At 41.6% G+C, this 23,110-nt stretch overlaps 1 protein-coding gene across 2 annotated transcripts; it reads right to left on the reverse strand.

Moving 5' to 3' along the window:
• Positions 1-12,020: 12,020 nt before the first annotated feature.
• LOC129697277 (axonemal dynein light intermediate polypeptide 1-like) lies at positions 12,021-22,393 on the reverse strand. Of its 2 annotated transcripts, XM_055635656.1 has the most exons (5): positions 20,616-22,393; positions 18,773-18,942; positions 16,501-16,679; positions 14,137-14,301; positions 12,022-13,059 (listed from the first exon to the last, which is right to left on the reverse strand). In XM_055635656.1, exons 2-5 carry the CDS (start codon positions 18,864-18,866, stop codon positions 13,024-13,026), a joined length of 474 nt encoding a protein of 157 aa, XP_055491631.1. In that variant the 5' UTR covers positions 18,867-18,942; positions 20,616-22,393; the 3' UTR covers positions 12,022-13,023. The 2 variants fall into 2 exon arrangements, with proteins under 2 accessions (XP_055491632.1, XP_055491631.1); XM_055635657.1 differs by lacking the exon at positions 20,616-22,393 and having other exon boundaries at positions 12,021-13,059; positions 18,773-20,072.
• Between the last annotated feature and the right edge of the window lie 717 nt (positions 22,394-23,110).

The raw sequence follows: 23,110 nt of genomic DNA on the forward strand, positions 1-23,110 counted from the left end.
CTAAAAACATAATGTTACACGTAGTTATAGAGTCATACAGCACGGAAGCAGGCCCTTCGGCCCAAGTCATCCATGCCTACCAATAATAATAATAATAATAAATTTTATTTTTGGGTGTCTTTCAGAAATCTCAAGGACACCTTACAGAGATTAACAGGAATAAAAAACATATAATGAGAATAAAATAAATAATAAAGACATCACAGAAACACAAATTAAAAACAGAATTCAGTCCAAAAACAAAAAATCAAAAACACAATGTGAAAAGAGAGCTGTGGCAGCTAAAGCGTGCCAGCGTCCACTCTCCCTTCCGACAGCCATCTTGGACAAAGACTAACAGGATTACTTACAGACAAAAAAAAATCATCCCCCCCACAATGGATACCACTGTGGGGGAAGGCACAATGTCCAGTCCCCAACCCCAAGTTCACCCAAAGTCAGGCCTATTGAGGCCACCAAGATAACCATTCTAAACTAATCCTGTTATATCAATCCCAATTAAAAAGGGATTTAATACTGGGGTTATACGATACGATACATTACGATACGATAAAACTTTATTTATCCTCGGAGGGAATTTGGTCTGCCAACAATCACAACACACAAGGTACACGAAAACTTAAATTTATAATTAAATTAAAAATGAGAAAAAAAGAAAAAGACATGCAACTGTTGGCTGGCATCTATGGAGCGAAGGAAATAGGCAACGTTTCGGGGGTTTCGGCCCGAAACGTTGCCTATTTCCTTCGCTCCATAGATGCTGCTGCACCCGCTGAGTTTCTCCAGCTTTTTTGTGTAACCTTTGATTCTCCAGCATCTGCAGTTCCCTCTGAAACAAGAACCAGCAGGGATGGGTTTGAGAGGAGAAAGATTTAACAGGAACCTGAAGTGCAACTTTTTCGCTCAGAGGGTAATAGGTATATGGAACAAGCTGCCTGAGGAAGCAGTTGAGGCAGGTACAATAACAACAGTTAAAAGACATTTGGGCAAGTATACGGATAGGAAAGGTTTAGAAGGATAGAGGCCAAGTGCAGGTAAATGTTCATAAGTTCTGAGGTTATAGGAGTAGAATTAGGCCATTTGGCCCATCAAGTCTACTCTGCCATTTCTATCATGGCAAATCTATCTTTCCCTCTCAACCTGCCTTCTCCTCACAACCTTTGACACCCTTACTAATCAAGAAGCTATCAATCTCTGCTTTAAAAATACCCAATGACTTGGACTCCACAGCCGTCTTTGGCAATGAATTCCACAGATTGACCTGAGGATGTGCCCTCTGGTCCTAGCCTTTCCCACAAGTGGAACCATCCTCTCCACATCCACTCTATCCTGGCCTTTCACTATTCGGTGAGTTTCAAAAGCTGTCAAAAACTCATCCTATGTTAACGCAATGATCCCCAGAATTAAACGTTGCCTATTTCCTTCGCTCCATAGATGCTGCTGCACCCGCTGAGTTTCTCCAGCTTTTTTGTGTAACCTGCTGGTTCTTGATTCCCCTGCCCTTGGAAAACGACTCTGTGCTATTCTCCTGGTGATTTTATTTACCTCTATGAGACTGGACAGAATGAAACTCAATATGTGTTTTACATTTACTGGACAAGCTTAATTTTGCTCCTTAGACAACATTGATAAATATTGTATGAAAATGTTTTTATATAGAATCTAAATAATGATCTAAAAGAATAGGCTGATAAATATGGGCCAACAAAAGAACATTTATTGCAGAGTCCAGTGTGATTATACAGTGATCATCAGGCATCTCTCTGCTGGTGTATTTATTCTGCAGGAATCTGCAAGTCACCTCAATAACAGTTCCTACCTGGTAACATGTGAGCATCCCTTTGATGTGAAGAAAAGAGGTCCTCAGCTGATAGATGCCCAATAACTTCCCTAGCACACACTAAATCAGCAGTAAGACAGCTGTCATTATTGGAGTGTAGTCCCAGAGACCTGGATGCCATGCCACAAAAGATCAAAGATTTTACATGCATTGTTAAAGTCAATTAATTTATCTTCAATGCCACAGCACACCAACTACAGCACTAGGGGTTTAAGTTTAGATTTATTATTTTGCATGTACTGCATGTACTACTATTATTTTGCATGTACTGAGGTACAGTGAAAAGTTTTGTTTTGCATGTGATCCAACTAGATTCTACTTCTATTTGTAAGAGAAGGCGGCTCAACACCAGCATAAGCAAATTGGCAGAGGACATATGTGGTTTAATTTCACCATCCGCTTGGAGAAAATACTGTTAGCCATAATGTGGCCATTACTGAGCTTAAAGAGAGCAATGGGGAGGATACCATTAATGAAGATATGCTTGTACCTGCTCCTTTGTTTCTCTTCTCACGTTATCTTTTGTTTACAATTTGCAAGCAGGATAAGCGTGCACTTCATTATTTCCATCACTGCTCACCACAACCGAGTCCTTGTAATATTTGTCTTTCAGATAGCTAAAGAACTTTTGCAGGCAATGAAAGAGGAAGGCAAAGCTAAAGGTACATTAATATACAATCTGACGCTCCCAGCTTTTGGCTCGGGTAATGATAGTATACGATTTACATAGAACATAGAACAGTACAGCACAGAAACAGGCCCTTTGGCCCACGTTATCTATGTCAAAGTATTTTTTTTAAATATCATTTTTGCAACTTGGGAAACTGGCACTGGGAACGATGGCATTTATTGCATATCCCCATTTGTCTTTGGGAAGATGATTGTAAGATATTTTCTTGAACCTCTGAAGTCCTTCTAGAATATATGAGTGAATGTCACACAATATGTTTTGGTTATTTGTCTATCATTGCCAAGTAGCTGGCAAGAGCACCCAAGCTGAGATGAATGTATGTGAGGCTTGGAGAATTGATAAGTCAAGTCAAGTTTATTCGTCACATACACATACGAGATGTGCAGTGAAATGAAAAGTGGCAATGCTCGCAGACTTTGTGCAAAAAGACAAACAAACAAACAACCAAACAAACTACAAACAGAATGTAACAGAATCACATATTCTTTTCCATATTAAATATTGTGGGCGGAAGGAAAAAGGGAAATAAACAGCAATTTTTTTTTTTTTAAAGCAGTAGAGTGGTACAGTAAAGTTAGTCCCTGGTGAGATAGGAGTTCACAGTCCTAATGGCCTCTGGGAAAAAACTCCTTCTCAACCTCTCCGTTCTCACAGCATGGCAACAGAGGCGTTTGCCTGACTGTAGCAGCTGGAACAGTCCGTTGCAGGGGTGGAAGGGGTCTCCCATGATTTTATTGGCTCTGGAGTTGCACCTCCTGATGTATAGTTGAGAGTGTGTGTGAGTGTAATAAAGCATAAAGCATAACAAAGTTAGTTCCAATTAATAACTGGTGGAGATAAGTTCATGATGTACTTGCTACTCCTGTCCTTCTTAATGTTAGAAATCCCAGGATAGTGTAACGTGTAAGTAAATACAATGTGTTATCTAGATGGAATGTGTTGCATGTTCCTACTTGTCTTTGGGTAACGGTGGTGGAATGATTAAATATTTAGGGTTCTTGATGGGATACCATAGAAGAAGGCTGTCTTTACTTGGAAAGGTTCCTGAGAATCGTTGGAGCTGCACTCATCCATCCAAGTGATAGCTATTCCCATGCACTCCATGTGTTGTGTAGATGGTGGAAAGACTTTGAGGTCGGGGGGGGGGGGGGGGGGGGGGGGGGGGGGGGTCCCTGTGCATGGCTGCCCAGCCAGCAGCTGTCCGTTTTTTCATCTCTTTTTTTTTTATTATTTTTCAGTTCGTTAGTGTTTTTGTTTTGGAGGTCTAGACTTTTTAATGTGGTGGGGGGGGGGGGGGGGGGGGGGGGGGAGAAGAAGGGGAAACTATCTTTCAGGGTCCCTACCTGGTCGGAGAGGCGGCTTTTCTCCGGGCTGCAGTTTTCACCCGTCCTCGCGGCCTACCAGCGGGCATGGAGCAGCCTTTCCTGTCAGGGACCGCCCAGAACCACGGCTTCGGCAGCGGCACAGCGCTGGAGCGCTATCGTGGAGCGGAGCGGGCGATGCCTTGCCTTGCCCGGGTCGCCGCGCTGGAGCTGGTATGCTGGGACCGCCGATAAAAAACATCGCGGAGCTGCGGGTCTGTGGAGCGGCGGCGTTGATTTTAACATCGGGAGCCTGGGATCTCTCGATGAGATCGCCAGTCGTGGAGCTCCATCTGGCGCGGCCTCCAGTACGGAAGCGGCCGTTACAGGGTTCCCAAGCCGCTGTGAGGATTCTCCCGACGCCGGAGCACCATCACCCGGCGAGAACGGCCTGGAACATCGGGTCTCCGTGGAGGCAACTGTAGAGGCCTTAATAGGCCCGACTATCGGTGAACTGGGGATGGGGACTGGACATTGTGCCTTCCCTCATAATGGGAACCATTGTGGGGGGGATGTTCTTTATGTTTAAATCTCTTATTAATGTTATGTCTGTATTCTTTCTTTATGTGCTGCATGGCAAGAAGCATTTCACTACACCTAGGTGTATGTGACCATTAAAATATATTCCATTCTATATTCTAGGTGTCAAGAGGTCAGTTGCCGCACACTCCTCAGCCACCAATTCGGTTTTGCAGCCACAATGTGGGCTAATCAATTTGATTTTGTGATTGGTAAAGTCCATAGTTTAACTTATTTAGGTTATCTTGGATCTGCAAATGGTGTGTCACTGGCAAACTGGCCCAAACCCAGGGCTCAGTGGAAGGTTAGTGCCAATATCATCTCAGATGAAGACTTCAATGGAGCAGCCTGCAGAAGAAATGTAATTGTCTTGTGTAATGAAATGTTTAGTGTGATGAAAAGTCCAGAAAGCCAGCACACAATTTAGAAGTACTGGATAATCAACCTTGGATTATCCAGTAAATTATTGGTAGGTGAATCTTATGTCGGTGGTAGGGAGGATTCTTGGGGATAGGATTTATATGCATTTCGAAAAGTATGTGAATATTAAGGAGAGTCAGCAAGGGTTTGTATGGGACAGGTTGAGTTTTATAAACAAGTCTTTTGAGGTGTCAATTATGAATGATATGGGTAGGGCATGTAGTTCTCTACATGGACTTTAGCAAGGCATTCAACAAGGTGCCCACAGGTAGGCTGATCTGGAAAATTAATATGTATGGAATCCAGTGATTTAGTAGATTGGAATCCAAATTAGATCGGCTGGAGAAGTTAGTGGTAGAGGGGCAATTCTCTGATTGAGATCTGTGACCAGTTGAGTTCTGTGGGGATCAGTACTGGGACCTCTGTTGTTTGTGATGTATATAAATTACTTGGATGAAAAATTAGATAGATTGATTAGTAAGTTTGCAGAGGACACACCAATCGTTGGAGTTGTGAATAGTGAAGGAGGCTGTTAATGAAGGGGATAGCCCAGCTGCAAAAATGGGTGGGCAAATGGCAGATGGAGTTTAATCTGGACAAGTATTTAGTGTTGCATTTTAGGATGTCAAATGCAAGTGGAAAGTATACAGCAAATGCCATGATCTTTATAAGCATTGATGTACAGAGGGATCTTGCTTTCAAGTCCATAGCTCCCAGAAAATAGCAACACAAGTAGATAGTCTGGTAAAGATGTGGCATATTTGCTCTCATTGGTGTGGGGGAATGAATATAAAGGCCAGAAAGCAATGTTGCAATTTTATATAATTTTGTATGTATGATTATGTGGAATTCTGCATTATAATTGTGAACAACATTAATATTGGGGGACAAATCTTTCAAACTCATATCACAAAACAATAATAGAAATTTTAACAAACATCAAATTCAAACAAGCATGACTGCAAATCAAATTTTTTACTATAATTTTTGTATGTTTTCTGATTGGAATTGTTAACGCTAGGAGAAATTTTTAAAAATCTAACATTGTGAAATCAGTACATAGTACTAATTAGTATATTGGATCGTAATTCAACATTTGAATTTGTTGATTTATGAGGTGCAATATTCCTGAGCTTAAAAGGACAATATTAAGATGTTAGACAAAATGAAGGAACCTGGCGTGGGGGGGTGGGGGTGGCAGCTAAGAGAACAGAGGGAGACCCGGCATGGTGGGGCTTCCGAGAACAAAGAGGGGCCATTGGGAACCAAATGAAATACTTATGGGCCTGTCCCACTTAGGCAATTTTTCAGGCGACTGCCAGCGACTGTCAAGTTACTGGCACTCACCCGAAAAACTGGCAACTGGAACGGCGACTGTCAGAGTGGAACACACACACATCGCTTCCTTCACCAGCCCGTCATGCAGGCAGGGGACAGGGCAAGCGGGGGGAGCGCAGCCCGAGTGAAATTCACACGGTGCAAAACCAAGGTGATACAGACACACACCGCGATGAACAGGAAGGTTGGCGCTGTTATTAAGACAGTTAAAGCACAGTGTATGGTAAGTTCTTTAAAAGATGGGAGGAGAGGGGGAGATAGGTGGGGGGGGAGAAGGAGTGGAGACAACTTTTAAGAAGCTAGAGATACACGGCTGTGAAGCTCAGCGGCCATTAACATTACCGGTCGGTTATCCTTGGTTCTGAAAACTACTGCTTAAGTTTTTTTTCTCAATGAGCCAATGAAATTCACCGGTCAGCACCGACTACAACCTACGAGAACTTACGAGAACCTTCGGCCTCCTGGTAACCTACTAGGACCTCCTGGCGACCCACCTGCGGCATGGGAATTCTCGCTACTCTCCATGGCGGCTTCATTCTGGTCGCTGCTAATTTTTCAACATGCTGAAAAATTTGCAGCGATCATAATGAGGCTGCGACTAGTTCCCAGAATGCGGGAACTCCTCACGACCATGAAGGCGACTCCCCGGCAACTACCCGCGAACATGTAGCGACTGCAGAATCTCCTGCAGTCGTCTAAAAAGTCGCCTAAGTGGGACAGGCCCATTAGAAACTTTGTCGGTGCCCTATATGTCCTACTTTGTGTATGCAAAACAAAGAATTACATTGTGACATGTCACATGTGATAATAAAGTATTATTCATTCATTCATAGAGAAGATGGTCATTTCACTTAATCACTATGAATGTATTGAACTAAAATGATAATTATTAATTCCAGGGTGGTTTGTTTTTGTAAACAGTCCGCCTTAACACAATTTATCTCAATTCCTTCAAATTCTTATTCTTTGCAAGTAGCACTCTTGTTTTACAGCATGAGTGTGGTTCAAGTCCCATTCAAAGGGTTGAGTGGAAAAAAGCTTCTCAGTACTGATCAGCACTGTCAGTACTGTATGTCAGATGAACTGTTAAACTGATACCATATCTGCTTCCTCAGAGATAAAAGATCCTGTAGCAATATTCAAAGAGAAGGATGGGAGTTACCCATCGGCCGATCTTTATCTTTCAATCAATAGTTGAACCCAGATGATCTGATCATTATCACATTACTGGCGTGGGAGATGGTGTGCACGATCTTAGTTGCTACTTCTTCGGCAACTTTTTTTAGGCATCCTACGGTTGCATGGGGTATTTCTTTATCATAATTCGATCATATTTTCATTAAAACTCTTGGAACTACAGAAAATATATTTAAATTAATTTTTCACTTTGTAGGAAGATCAGGGATTTGTTCATGACGGCCACTATCTAGAATAACAGGATTTAAGTATGATTGTTAACAGTCTTCTTTCCAATGTTTGCTTATTTCCTACCACCCCCCCGCCCCGAAACCTTCTCCCGAAACCCCCCTCCCCCATCACTCCCAAAATGAGTGATACACTAAACCGGAAATCTACTTCACACCTAACATGACCATATACTCATTTATCAGCAAAGATTACTAGTTCTTTATAGTTAAAGATCTGGAGTGGAGAGCCGATTTCAATCTGTAAATTTTCTAACAAGCTGACATTTCTTCAAGTGGCCCCAGACTGCAAGCCCGTATTGTGTAACATCTGACTGGGAAACTGGCATTAAGGGCAAAACTCAACATCCTTCTTTTATCTATAATTGAAGAACAATGGGTGCAAGATAGCTGCACACCTAACTATGATTTAAGGAATCAAAGGGGGGGGGGAAGTGATTTTGAGAAGTTTTGGGAGAACTCTCAGAGTTTGGATCTTGGGAGGGTGATTACAATCTGGAATGTCCAAAAACCATAATTGGAAGAGGACAGAAATCTCAGAGGTTGTACGACTGCACCAGATCACAGGGAGGACAGGGTCCATGGAAAACAAAACTAAAAGGGAATTTTAAGTTTTAGGCATTGCTTCAGGGGAACCAACGAAGGACAGCAAGAGGGGATGTAACAGGTAACGCAAGTTGGGAAATAGGCAGCAAAGTTTCAGATGACCTCAGGTTTATGAATCGTATGCGGGATGTCAACAAGGAATGCATAGTGATAGCAAAGACAAGCATGAGGGATGTTGAAATATAGTTGGCTGAAAGTTACCCCTTTAAATGCCCATCATTTTTCCATTACATCAGGGTTATTATATTACATCGTGCAAGATATCATGGATACAGTAACAAGTTGAGTTTTGAGAGGAAGAGAGGGATGATATATTTACTGATTGGGTCATTGGAATAGGATAAATATTTTGATACAAAATGGTAAGTAGAAAACATAATTCACAAATAAAAGGCTTCAGGTGCAGCAAAACCACCAGGAATATGATAGTGTCATGGAAACATCTTTAAATGTTTATATTTAAGCAAGCAGTTGGTTCATGGAAACCATATGGCACTATTTCCTACTTATACAATTAATCAGATATGAGAACCATTGTGTAGAAAAGCAGTTTATTTGCATCAGCTTTAAAACTAACTACATCCAGATGTTCTGATCTTGCTGATCTCAAGCCCACCCTAGACCTCTCTCTTTATTTCTGTGCTGTTAACATTATTCTTCTGGATCTTTTATTGTCCCTATCCATTATTAGTGTCTTTAGTTCCTTCACTGTCAAGCTGTTTTACGAGATATCTTCTCAAAGCTCAGCTCTGGGCTTTCACACACTTTGCCCTATCACTCCCTGGACCTTGCTTGGTTCCAACTTCAACTAATTATAAATGTTTTAGGTAAAAATCACTCAGCTATAACATTTTAGCAGTAAATAAATAATAAATGTACTGTAATCTGATTAGTTGGATTTAAAATAAACTCCCAAGCATTTGTGATATGGAAACTATCCAAGATTAATATCTGATAAATTAATAGTTGTGAATAAATGTTCACAGTTGCCAAAAACGTATTTGTAGCAATGCTCACAATTGCTGTCATGGAAACTGTGTCTGATCACAGTTCTAAAATGAAACATCTGCCTCTTTTATTTACAGGAAAAGGGAAGGCTCAGAAATAAGAATGAGCCCCAGGCTGAGATGCAAGAATGGATTTCACATTTATGCCGAACTGGACACAGAGTTTTATCCTACACTTGCCAATACATCTATCCCTGGAAGTGATGGTAATATCATTGATGGGCATGTGGCTGGATAGCAACTGTGAAGCCAAAATGCATTGGCAACTGTGAATGCCATGGTACCTCCTTGCTGGTGGATCAACTCTTTTTCCATGATTCATGGACTATTCAACACCTTCCAGTATGTTATGGTAGAATAATATAAATGTCAGCACAAAACAAAATTATTTGGCTTAAAATGGCAGTGCAAATGAACTCTATTTGATGAACCAGATAGATTTGTCCGACGAAGATAGACACAAAATGCTGGAGTAACTCAGCGGGTGAGGCAGCATCTCTGGAGAGAAGGAATGGGTGATGTTTCGGGTTGAGACCCTTCTTCAGACTTGATATTCAGAATTTTAACTGAATTCTTCCTTTGGTATTATTAACTGTCGACAGTTGCTGCTTGAAATATTTCATTCAATATTTTTAGAATCGTTAACGGGGGGTGCTGGCTGCTTTTTGAGTCAGGTGCGTGTGTGTGTGTGTGAATAACCCGGGGGTGCTGTGAATAACCCGGGGGGGGGGGGGGGGGGAATAACCTTTTTATTAATTACTGAAGAAATAAAGCAGGTAAACCGATTTTTGACTCCAGGGGGTAAATCTCTACCGGAATGTGTAAACAATGTTCCTGTTAACGCGTTGTTTCTTCGAGTAGATGTGATCACATACAAACAAATAAATACACACACACACACACACATCCAAGATCAGAGTTTTATAGTTTTAAGGATATGATGGTCCATTTAATAACTGCAAACTAAAAATGCACTATTGATACATACAAAGATAGTCCATTAAGCAATGTTTGTTAATTGCTTTAAGTGATTGCTTGTCAATTTCTAAAGTAACAACATTAAATGGCCACCCATGACAAAACTGACAGCATGTGTTCTTAAGAGACAATGGTATCTAATTACTGCAGGACTTGTTCCCAATTAAAATCTCGTGATAACCAATTTTGCAAAAACATGCTTTAAAGCAGAACTACCAGTGCATTTAAATTTTAAACATTATATAATCCTCCATTTCAAGATTCTACTGTTGCATAAAATTATTTAGAATAGCAATGGTCAAGGTCATTTTTCTACCCATTTATAATCAACGTGCCTTACTGAAAAAAAATACATGGTTACTCTGACTTTGGTTTTATGATTCTCACATAGTTGGTAAATTATTTCCCCAGTAAATAATTAGTGATTCGTGCTTAGACTATGATCGTCAACCATTAAGAATTGTAGTAATATCTTGATTAAAGTGTTTATGTAGGCTGAAAACCCAGCAGACTGATGAATATTCTCCTTAGTTAAGGTACGTCATAGTCAGAGAATATTTTACCAACACAATTGCAGTCAATGACCTGAATATGGGGTTTTGTTCACAAACAAATAAAAGTCGATTTACTCAGTAAACAGTACAGCAACTTCCTCCAGTAAAAGTAGAACAGTTTCACCACCAAAATGCAATGAATGAAGGATGGTGACATAATTAATGTGGATTAAAATAATCTCAGTCACCGAGAGAGTGGAGAGGGCATTAATACTTGTGTGGATATACTTAGCTAATTCACCTGTCAATTTATTGTTTTATGGACAATTATACTTATGGCTCAAAAAGTGAAATGCTAGAGGACCTTTACGGGTCAGATAGCCTCTGTGGAGGCAAAGGAATGGTCGGCATTTTGGATTGAGGGAGTGTCGTGTAATGTAATTCTTCCTGAACAAAAGTCAGAAGAAGGGTCTTGACCAGAAACGTCACTCAATCCTTCCATCCAGAGATGCTGTATGTCCTGCTGAGTTATCCCAACATTTTGTGTCTATCTTCGGTTTAAACCAGCATCTGCAGTTCCTTCCTACACACAAAGGGAGATGTTGAGCAGATGGAGCCATGTGGGGAGGAAGAGGGATATAGTTGAGACAGTGGATGGTAAGTGATATAGACAAGGGGAGAGAAATATAGGTGTAGATAATGCCTGGTGAGGGGAGGGTGGAAGTAAAAAGAAGCTAGGAGGTAAAAGGGAGGACCCGTTGGGTCCCAGCATCACACAGGAGGGCTGGTCCCCCAACGCAATATTCCACTTCTCCACCAATTCCAATATTGGTGGCCAGTGGGGGGGGGGCTTTCTGGAGCGCTAGTATGGGCGTTGTGGGCTGAAGGGACTGGTTTCCAGAGGGCTAGTATGGACATTGTGGGCTGAATGGATTCTTGGGCTGGCGGCTCAGTCACTCAAGCCTGTTGTGCTGGCAGCTCACTCACAGTTGGTGGGCTGGCGGTTGACTCATGGCTATTCCTTGAAATTCCATTTCAAGCAGGGTGCAAGGCCACCAAATTCAAGTGCAGTTTCACACCATTTCAAGCAGGGTGCAAGGCCACTAAAGACACCAAGTCATGACCTCTGCCTCCTCCATCTTGCAAAGACTGAGCCACGCCCACACTTCTGGGTTTTATAGTCCCTCCTTCCCCCCCACCCCCCACCAGAAGGGACAAGGCCTTCATGGCGTGATTGACAGAAGAGAGAATCTCAACATTTTTAAAACACTAATAACTCTTTTATTTTTCATGGATGGGAAACATCCTAGGCACCTGATGAGCGGAGGGGGACTCTGAGTAAGATAGCCAAAAATCACAGCCGTACGTGGTAGCATTTTATCTAAAATCAATATAAAACGCAAACAGGAAATGGTGAAGATTACACTTTTAATTATATTGAAGGCAAGGCAACTTAAATTAGGCAACACAGCTTTAGCATTTCCAAACCAAAGGCAACACAGCTTTAGCATTTACAAACCAAAGGCAACACAGCTTTGGCATTTCCAAACCAAAGGCCAACATGGCTTTAGCATTTCCAAACCACATTAAGGGCACTGACAGGTCAGTAAAACCACTCACAGTTTAATAGGCATGTGTTCAGTGTCATTCACAGCTCAGACCGAGAGACGTGACCCTCTCCCCCATCTTTCAGAGACTGACCGAGGCACTCAACACTTCCGGGTTTTATAGTCCCTCCGGAAGGGGCATGGCCTTTTGGAGAGAGAAACTCAACAGTTTTTAAAACACTAATAACCCTTATTTTTCATTGATGGGAAAAATCCTCTTGTCCTGCGCAGCGGATGGGGACTCTGAGTAAGATAGCCAAAAATCACAGCCGTAAGTGGCTGCGTTTTTTGTAAAATCAATATACAGAACAACAGGGAGTGGTCAAGATCAGACTTTTAGTAATATAGATGTGGGATCTACACCCACAGTTTTGTGGTTAACATAGGCTATGTTCATCAGTTGCAAGATTGTCTTCACACAAGGCAACTATGAATGGGCAATCTGAACTTTGCAAGGTACAATCATACCTCCAGTATTAATAGAAAGACAACAAATTATTTAAAACACTTGTTAGACATTCCTTTATTATAGATTAATGCATTAACATTCAGAGAATATCTACTTTACATTTGTGGATATCCACTAATTTATAATAGTTACCTTTGTATTTGTTAATAATTTAGATGGTTTAAGGCATGGGATCTGCACATAAGCACACAAGGCATTGTTATAATACTGCTAAGGAAAGCATACATCAAAATGCCATTCCTCCATGTAAGAAGTAAAACAGGTGCAGTTCATCTCCTGTAAGTAATGACACCTTCAAGTTGCAGCTGCAGAAAAGAAAAAAGAAAAATGCAGACCACAGTGAATGAAAACATTTTTACCTAGCGGTTCATCTTTGGTCAGTAACATTAAATATGCTATAGGGTAGCATTGCATTCAACCTCTGAAATTCATGTTCCATTAACAACTGAAAGATGATGCATTTGATACAAATTTACTATGGTAGGAAATGTGCCTGCCAATTTGTGTACAGCAAACTTATACCAATGAAAATTAATGAATGGTTCAATGGTTAACCAGGATCCTGAAATCATTCTTAACTCAGACCTTTTGATGCCAGTGTAATTGGACTGTGGAACTCAACTTCACTTCTTCTGAACAATGCTTATGAATGTTTTGAGTGTGTTGTGCTTAATTTCCCGAACTGATGTGTCGTTTAAAGAGGATGAGTAGCTCAATGCAATAAATATCTAAACCCCGATTAGCGAGAGAGGGTACCTGAACCCATTCATTTCAAGTGCACTCTCGTAATTTTTTTCCAGATTAAAGAAAGCGCCACACCACTAGTTATTGGAAAATCGGTGGTGGATCTGTATTACAAAACTTATTTAAAATGTTGAATAAAATGATGATAAACAAACATTTGTCTGAGTGCTGAAGTAATTCTCTTTGCTCACTGTCTTTTGTTGATAATCTGTCGACTGCATTCCTACAATTATTTAATTTTTGGGATCCTAATACAGACAAGAATCGGTCCTTAATTTAACAGCAGAAAAAGGCCAAGGGAGGCCTTTTTTACTGCTCAAGGCCTAAGAAATATAAACCTTTAATGGACAGTCAAAAAATCATGAGTGTGAACTCAATTTTGCATTGCATCCATAATTGTCATGACAATTCACGGCCAACAGATCTTGCACACATCACGTGATATGTATTATAAACCTTAATGGACATTGTGTGTCCATCAAAATAAATCGGGGTCAGATAAAATTCAGTTATGTTACACTTAAAAATATTGGTCAAAAATTGCTTCACACAAGACAGTATTATGGACTAGATAAGCGCCACAACAAATTTTCAAAATCTTCTGACGCAATAATAACATTCTGTGATGGTTACTTTACCTTTAATTGTTGATTGATCTTTCTAAGAGTAACAATTTCTTCTGAATGTCTCTTGACATCGAGCCCTTTCCTTTCTGCATGTCGTTTCTCGGCTGCATCATATTTAGCTTTCATTTCACTGAGTTCATTTTGAACTTTGGTTATTTCTTGTTTAAGTGCTTCAATCTGTGATAAGAGAAAGAGCATCACAAGATCTAGGTTTAGATCAACAGACAAAGAAACATTACATTTACACAACAAATGTTGATATAATAAATCTAAAAAACTATTTCAATGTTAGCAGCAATGTCAATTGTTAGCATTTTTATTCTTTCCAAACTGAACCAATAATATTGTAGATCAAATACACAGGGTTACCAACTCTCACGCATTGAGCGTGAGAATCGCGCAATTGGCCAAATTCTCACGCTCTCACGCTGATCACAAATTTCTCATGCTCTGTCGTGAGAAATTATGTGATCAACGCAAATTTCAAACTCATATCAAGTGCATGGACTGCGGGTGTTAGAGAGCCGGAGCTGAGGGAGGGATGGAAGCAGAAGCAGCCGCGGGGGCAGATGCGGACGGGGAGCCGGGGCTGGCGAATGTTTGCCGGGCTGGCGAGTCGCTTGCTGCAGCTCCGGCCATGGATCAGCCTCAGTGCAAGAGTCCCGGGCATTCGTCGGAAGCATTGCACCGTGGCTGTGAGAGACTCTGTGCCGAATTCACACAGGTGACCAGCATGGATCAGGATGCGGCTCGGTGCATCCTGGAGGACAACCAGTGGCTGCTGGAAGTAAGTACCAACCACTGGGTAGAAGCGGTGGAAGATAGTGGCCTTCAAATGGGGGTGGTTGGAGAAAGCATCCTGCTTGGGAATTGTAGGGGAATGTGTGAGGAGGTTATTATTTGTCTTTAGTTTTAGCTTGAACCAGGACATTTGAAGATTCAACGTTTAATACAGTAATTGTGCTGATACTGACTCTAACCAACCACATAATGAATATCATCCAATCTGGAGGTTTTATTTGTCTGATGCCATTTAAACGTCACTTGGATTTCAATCACTTCAATGTAAACGTAAATTGGAATGGGGAGCAATGGAACAATAATTTCCCCCGGTACATATTAACCGTAATATATTGTATGTATGCATGTTGGTAGGTGCAATCAAAACAAAGATCTTTTATCATTGTTTTTTTATGAATACCACAGAAAATATTATGTACTCTCAAGATCACATTAAATAGAATATTATTGCTTAAATATATATTAACCGTTGTTATTGGACTTTGCATTTCGGAAAAGTCCCAGCTGAGAGGAAGACAACAAAATACTAAAAATATTGGGGGTGAAAATGACTTCAGGACAGTTTGTTAAGAAAATTGTATCAGAATACATACAGCTGAATGAGTATAATTTTTTGGATGAGAAATTGTGTTCAACCAACTGATGACTTCTTTGACAAAATAACTAGCATGTTGGATAACAAGGAAGCCAATGGATGTAGCAAATTTTGTTACTTAAAAGATTACTGCATTAGATAAGCACCTGTGGACTTGAATGTAATAGTTTAAGTCCAGGGGATCAGATACGGGGGTTTATGTGTGGGCCAGATATATTGTCAGTGCAGAGGGGCTAAGACCAAGGCCAAGTGTGCATCCAGAGTCAAGGTCTGGAATAGTACTAGGTGTGCAGTCAAAGCTGGGACAATGGGAGTGTTCAGCACTGTGAACCTAAGCAGGTAAGCACCTATGATCAGAGTAGAATAGGGTGGCCAGGTGTAAGGCTAGACTCAGAGACAGGAATGAGAGAAGGTATGCAATTGGAGTCAGGATCAGGAGTAGTACCAGGTGTGCAGTGAGACCCAGGTTGGTCAACATGGGCCAAGTGCTTGATTATTATCTGATTTCCATACATGAAAACACTAAGATCATTCATGTGCTGCACCTGTTAATCAGAGCCTGACTCTACTGTGGAATGTAATTAGGAATGTAATTTAGCCTAACCTTATTCATAGCTAATCCAATTTCAAGCATGAATATTGCATTCAAGTGTAAGTTAAAAGACTTGCAACAGTATGCACCAGATTGCACAATTTCAAGCTGAAAAATGCAAAAGCTCCATACAAATGGGAGGGGTGTACCTCCCCCCACCCTCACCCCCACCCAGTTCTCCAGCCCTCTGCACCACAAAGTTGGCACTCTGACCTTAGCCCAGCTTAGTAAGGGTGTACAAGGACCACAGGTAGTGTTTTTAGAGTAGTTCACATCATGTCCAGCACAATCTGCCTCAATATTTTCCCCTGGATCAGACAATACATCTCCTTTACATTTTAAGCATCCATCTTAAATCCAACCACAGTTGTTTTTTTGAGTGTTTTACCTGTTGGCGCAGTAGAATTTTTTCTAGATCTCCTTGAAGAGCCTTCCTCAACCCAAATGCAACGCTACTTTCATACAAGGTGTCATATGCCGCAAAGGTCATGAGAATCTCATTACGAACTCGAAGAAGCAACATCCCACGTTCTGGGCAGTTGATGGTGATATGTCTAATCAGCTCATCTTTTCAATAATTTAAATGAACAACTTTCATGAAAATGGTCAGGAAAATTCCCAGCATTGCACAGTTTTAAAATGATACATTCGTAATTATATTTAACCTCTCCTGCACGGTAACATGTATGTCCCTCTTCATGTGCAGTGTAAAATCAAGGGAAATAGTGACAATTATGACCAAACTATGTATGCTTTAGAATGCTGCCATTTACTTGGTTTTTTGGTATTTGCAATTCTTCAAGTAAGCTTTAAAACACACTTTGAATTCTGTTTGCCTGGTTAACTCCTATGAATGAGCTTGAAATAATGTGTCTGCTTTGGGAGGTACACAAAAATGCTGGAGAAACTCAGCGGGTGCTGCAGCATCTATGGAGCGAAGGAAATGGGCAACATTTCGGCCCGAAACGTTGCCCATTTCCTTCGCTCCATAGATGCTGCTGCACCCGCTGAGTTTCTGCAGCATTTTTGTGTACCTTCGATTTTCCAGCATCTGCAGTTCCTTCTTAAACACTTTCTCTACTTTGGGAGCCTGGTGTCGTGGGTGCAAGTGATTCACCTGCGTAATGTAGCCAGGTGAGAATATCTCAAATCACTATGCTAGTTACAGTTGGCCTGGGAGAAGATGCTGACATTGACTCATTGACTCCTCCAGCAAGCTTGGAGGTTTCAGCAGAGACAGCGTTTTAGCGGTATTTTTCCAGTGCTTTGGCATGAATATAAAGAGCTGATTGTAATTTACCTTACAGTATCATTTGCATAAACCTACAATGTAAATTGAAATCCAACTGTAAAATCAGTTAGAACAATGTGTGCCATGACAAAATGTCACGAAAAATTTAATATCTCCTAGACCAAGTAATGACCCGTTGGGCCCATTCCCCCAACGCAATATTCCACCACTCACCCATAGCCCCCAACTGCGCAGGCCAAGTGGGAGTGCAACTGCAACGTTTTTAGTTTAGTTTAATGGCAATAACTTGTAAAATATAGCGACTGCGACGTTTTTAGTTTAAAATGGCAATAACTTGTAAAATATAAGATCAATGTGAACGCATCTCACTATCCCTCTTCAGTCCCCTATTCCACTCCTCCACTATCCTGCCTCTCCCCACAATCCACCAACCCTCTTCTGCTTCCTCCCCTCACCCCCTCCCTCTTCCCCCTCCTCTCCTCCGTTATCTCACCATCCCTCTTCCTACCCCTATCCTCCTTCATCCCCCCTCACTCCCTCTCCCTCCTTTTCACCCTCCCTCTTCTTTTTTTTCCCTCATCTCCCCCCTATACCACCCCCCACTCTCCCTCCTCACCTCCCCCACTGCTCTCCACTCCCTCTATTCCCCACTCCCTACCTCCCCCACTACCCCCTCCTCTCCCTACCTACCCTCTCCCTCCTCACCTGCCCAGGATCTCGATGTAAATCACCGCCGGCCCCGTTTTCTCCACCACATCGGCAATTAAGTTGTACTTCAAGAGGGGACTGTTGGGGGCGGGGGACAGGCCGAGCAGCGTGGAGCCGGGGGACGGAGAGGCTGAGACTGTGGCCAAGGTCCCGCTCCTCTCCCTCCTTGCAGGCCCGGAGCAGCAACGCCGCCGCCCACACACCCAGTGCTGCAGTCATTTCAAATCCCACAAGCCAGGATACTGGGCCCACTGCGCACACACGGGGAGACTTTCAATTATTTTAAAATCCACACGCACGGATACCAGGCCCACTGCGCACGGGTGGGGGTCATTTCAAATCCCGCACACGACTGACGGGCAGGGCAAGTGGAAAAGTGTGTTTTTTAAGTTTTAAATGTCAATAACCTGTAAAATATAACATTAATCTGAACGAAACTTGGCTAACGGACTCCCCGGGATAAGGGTGAGTAAAGTGAGCCAAAGATTGGAGCGCTATCGTGTACCGTTTTGTCGAGGTTTTGGGATCTTGTTTTTCTAGCAAAGTGTCTCCTGAGATCAACATCCATGTAATGTTGATTTCAGAAAGGGCAATAGATAAAAATAAATGAATTAATTTAAATACATATTTTAAGGCAAACCAGTAAATCATAAATCCATTGGTCATGAAATTGCTTATGAGTACATAATTCTTCACTTACCAAGACATTGCGCATATAATTCCCGGCGAATAGGGCAAATACCAGTCTCCCGAGCCTGCCTTTGCTGCAGTTTTCTATCTAAGTTCTCCTGCATATTTATCACATCTGTTCGAGTGGCTGGAACAGTAGATATCTGCTGAATCCAGATCTGACCGTTCTCTGACCATTGCCTTAAAAATAAAAAAATATTTAAACTAAATCTCCTATTTCACTTGGCATTATTTCTTCCACCTTCTCAAATGATGCCCGTTTGCTTTCTTCTGTGTTTGTAAAATTTCCATATATTAAACTTACTGCAAGTTACAAAAAAGGATTTCGGTTATGAGAACTGTTTGGAAGCTGAACTGTTCGTATTTTGGAAATGAACAAAAAACAGTGTATGGTCGAGGATCACAGAAACAGTTGTGGGAAGAACAGCCACCAGCCGGCCTCACTGACTCAGTGAGAGAGTGAGCAAGTCTGCTCAGTGTTCCCAGCTCTGCTCAACCAGCCCCCGATAGCTGCAGTTCAGTGGAGGAAGGGGTTGGAGAGAGAAGGCCCGTTAAAATACCCCATTCCCACCCAACTGAAGATGCCTGCAATCCCACACCAGCCAGTAAATCCATTCCCATCCATCCCACAGTTTGTATTTGCGGGATGTCCATAAATCAGGATACATAATCTGGGGAGGACCTGTAATAGAGTCATAGTCATAGAGTGTGGAAATGGGCTCTTTGGCCAAAATTGACTACACCGACCGTCATGTCCCATCTACACTAGTCCCACCTGCCTGCATTTGGCCCATGTTCCTCTAAACCTGTTCTATCCATGTATCTAACCTCTCCTATCCATGTAATTTCCAAATGTTTTCCAAATAAAATGGATTTTATTCATCATGCCAAAATAAATACTTCATATTATAGATCGTCTTTGCATCTTCCGCACTGCTTACCTTGCATTTCAATGTTTACTGTAGTAACACCATTCACATCACTCTGTTGGGTCATTATTCAATTACACTACACACTTCTGCTTAGTTGAGTAAATATCACTTGAAATAAAATTTGATAGTACAGTCGCATTGTTTTAGGCCATAGGTCATAAGTAATAGGAGTAGAATTAGGCTATTCGGCCAATCAAGTCTACTCCGCCATTCAATCATGGCTGATCTATCTCTCCCTCCTAACCCCATTCTCCTGCCTTCTCCGCATAACCCCCGATACCTGTACTAATCAAGAATCTCTCTATCTCTGCCTTAAAAATACCGACTGACGGGGCCTCCACACCAAATCAAGATCTGAAGGCAATAGAGCAGTGAAAGATGTGCTTGGTAAAAAAAGAATGCTGAAATAAAAAAAACACTGGATAGAAATTAACTATTTTGGATTAATGGATGTGGAAATCCAGCAGGGAAAATGGATAAGCTGCAGAAGCACACACATTATTACTGAATGGAACAGTACATTCCATAACCACTGCATGGGCTATACTTGTTTTTATTTCCTGTGTTCACTACTCTATTTAGCTTGAGAAGTAAATAAAGCACGGAATACGGTATGCTTTTAAATTGTTGTGCATTAAACCTGATGTAAAGTCCTCTGTACATTCTCATTTCTGTGAAACAAAAATGTAAGAAACAATGGAAGATTTTCATATCAAAAATCACCTTACTTGGTGGCACATTAAAGGAGCAGTCATTGCAGAAATTCAGGGCAACCATTTAAAAATGTATATATTTGGCTATTACATAATGGAAGACATATTAAAAATGTTCAAAAGATATTGACTGAGGTATGGCTTTGTAATTTGATAACATCCAAAACTATGAAGAGACTGATAAATAAAATACACTGAAATTATTTACCTTGGAGGTAATATTGAATTCAAAATACACTCTATTGATCGTTTATCAATTGCATCGTCTTTCCTTACTCCTGGAAGAATACATTTTGTTGGGCTTACTTTTACGTGTGCCTGTGTAAATAAGATAGGGTGAATGAATATTCAAGTTTTCAAAGTCAATTTTAGACATACATTTTTTAATAAATATTTTCTACAATTTATATGATTCTGTCAGTCGCAGCATCGCTTACAGTCAGCTGTTCTCATACTTCGAGCGCCAAAACCAGATAGAGCAAAACTTGGTGTGGGGTAAACCATCCCTATTCTTCTCCATGATGTTTATGCCCTAAACTCAAATCTGAAGAAAACCACTGCAATTTGAATATTTGTATTTTAGATGAGCTATGCACCAAATGATGGTTTCTCTCATATGGAATGCTTGGGTATAAATTTATGACCAATCCAAATTACACTTATAGAGAAGCCAATTAACCAACACACCTGTACGTCTTGAGTGTGGAAGGAAACTGGAGCACCCGGAGAAATCCCAGGCGGTCACAGGGAGAACATACAAAATCCATGCAGACAGAACCCCTGGTCAAGATCGAACCCATGTCTCTGGCACAGTAAGGTAGCAACTTCTACCACTGCGCCACTGTGCTACCCAAAATTCAAATTCCCTGACTGGGAAATAAACCTGGGCCACTGAATCCTAACCACCAGACCACCAGGAGTCCCATCTGTTCGAGGAAAAATATTAAATAAATACACCTGCGATTCAACTTACACAACTTACTAAGTCATCCTGAACTGGATAAAGTAGTGAAACAAGCATGGGCCGACTCACATCAGAATGTTTTATCAGATAATATGTTGGTTGACCCGAGCTGTTCTCAACCAGTTGCATGGAGTTGGCTTTCAATAAGGTTAGGGTCAGGTAAGCAGTTTCTAATATAGTTTCAGAGACTTCCAATTTCCAGTCCCCCTGAGCAGGGAAACAGCCAATGCGCAAACGGAATATGCTGACTGAGGTCTATATTCATGCAAATTAAATTAGATTTTGACTGGAATTTTGAAATCAGATTTGTAAATCACCAACTTTACCCCCTTCATCTTTAGGCCTATGTTCTCTGATCCGCTATCTCATTGCTGTTCTACTCTTTGAAGTTTTGGCATTAACCAAGGCTTTTGACGTCCTGCATGGTAGGACTTGTCAAAAGGTTAGATCCTAAAGGATCCAAAATGAGTTAGCCAAATGGACACAATTTAGGCAGAGCAAGAGTGGTTTTATTCAAATAGCAGACCAGTGACCAATGATGCGCTGCAGGGATTATTGAGTCCACTGTTGCTTGTCATTTATATTAATGATTTGGATTTCAGCATTATTAACATGGTTAGTAAGTTTGTGGATGGCTCCAAAATTGGTTGTGGCTTGTCCTATTCCTGCCAATGTTTCTTATATTTTCATGTTCTTACTAAGTTTGTTCACATTATTCAGTGTAGTTGCAATCTGAGAACATGGTTATTCATAACTGAGGTGAGTACGAACCCGTACACAACCATTCACTTACTCTACCGCCAATACAGTGTAGCAGTGGTTTGGACCATCTACAGGGCACACTGCAGCATCTCAGCCAGACTCCTTGGATAGTACCTTCCAAACCCATGATCTCTACCAGCTAAAAGGGCAAGGGCAACAAAAGCGTGGGAATACCACTACCTGGAAGTTGTCCTCCAAGCCATACACATCCTGACTGGACATATAACATCGTTCCTCCACCATCGAACTCTCTTCCTAAAAACATTGTGGGCATACCACAAAGATTGCAGCGGTTCAAGAGGCAGCTCACTACCACCTTCTCTAGGGCAATTATAGATGGGCAGTTAAATGCTGCTTCAGCCAGAGAAGCCCATCTCCCTTGAACAAATAGAAATAGATCAGCCATTATCACACTGAATAGCAGGACAAGCTGGAGAAGCCCAGTGGCCTACTCTTGCTCCTATTGTCTTATGTTCTTGGTCTCATACAGAGAAAGTAATATTCAGGCCACGTATATGATAGGCAATGACCAACTCTGGCAAATCGCTTTTCAACATTCAAAGCCACTAAACACGCAAATCCCGCTCCTACCCATAACTATCAACATCCTGGATGATATCTATCTGTATACTTTTAAAACTGCGTGTGTGTTTGTTTGTGGTTGTCAGATTTGGCCTTTGATTCCTTGGTCCGCCAAAACCACACGCAAAAATTCCGAGCTTTTTCCATTTCCCTAGCGATTTCACTTTTACATTCACTAATCCGCTCCTCATAATGAGGAGCGGATTAGTGATCATTCACCCCCTCCTGCCCAGCTGTCCACCCGCTGCTTTTCGCCATCCTCTGTCTGAGCCAGCATGACAGAGCCAGCGCACCCCGCCCACCCACTCCACCCTCCCCCTCCCCGTACTCGGGGTCTGAAGCGCCGAGGATGCGAGGCCTCACAGTCTCCGATGGGGCTGCTTTCACAGACTTAA

The sequence above is a fragment of the Leucoraja erinacea genome, chromosome 5 (genome assembly GCF_028641065.1).
Source record: "Leucoraja erinacea ecotype New England chromosome 5, Leri_hhj_1, whole genome shotgun sequence".
NCBI classification, from domain to species: domain Eukaryota; kingdom Metazoa; phylum Chordata; class Chondrichthyes; order Rajiformes; family Rajidae; genus Leucoraja; species Leucoraja erinaceus.

Excerpts from the sequence above, each read along its gene's own strand:
- LOC129697277 (XM_055635657.1), bottom strand. The coding sequence starts at position 18,866 with ATGCAGGAGAACTTAGATAGAAAACTGCAGCAAAGGCAGGCTCGGGAG. Across the intron at positions 16,680-18,772 it reads ATTATATGCGCAATGTCTTG|ATGAGCTGATTAGACATATC; the intron begins GTAAGTGAAGAA and ends ATTATTGAAAAG. Across the intron at positions 14,302-16,500 it reads AAATTCTACTGCGCCAACAG|ATTGAAGCACTTAAACAAGA; the intron begins GTAAAACACTCA and ends CTCTTATCACAG.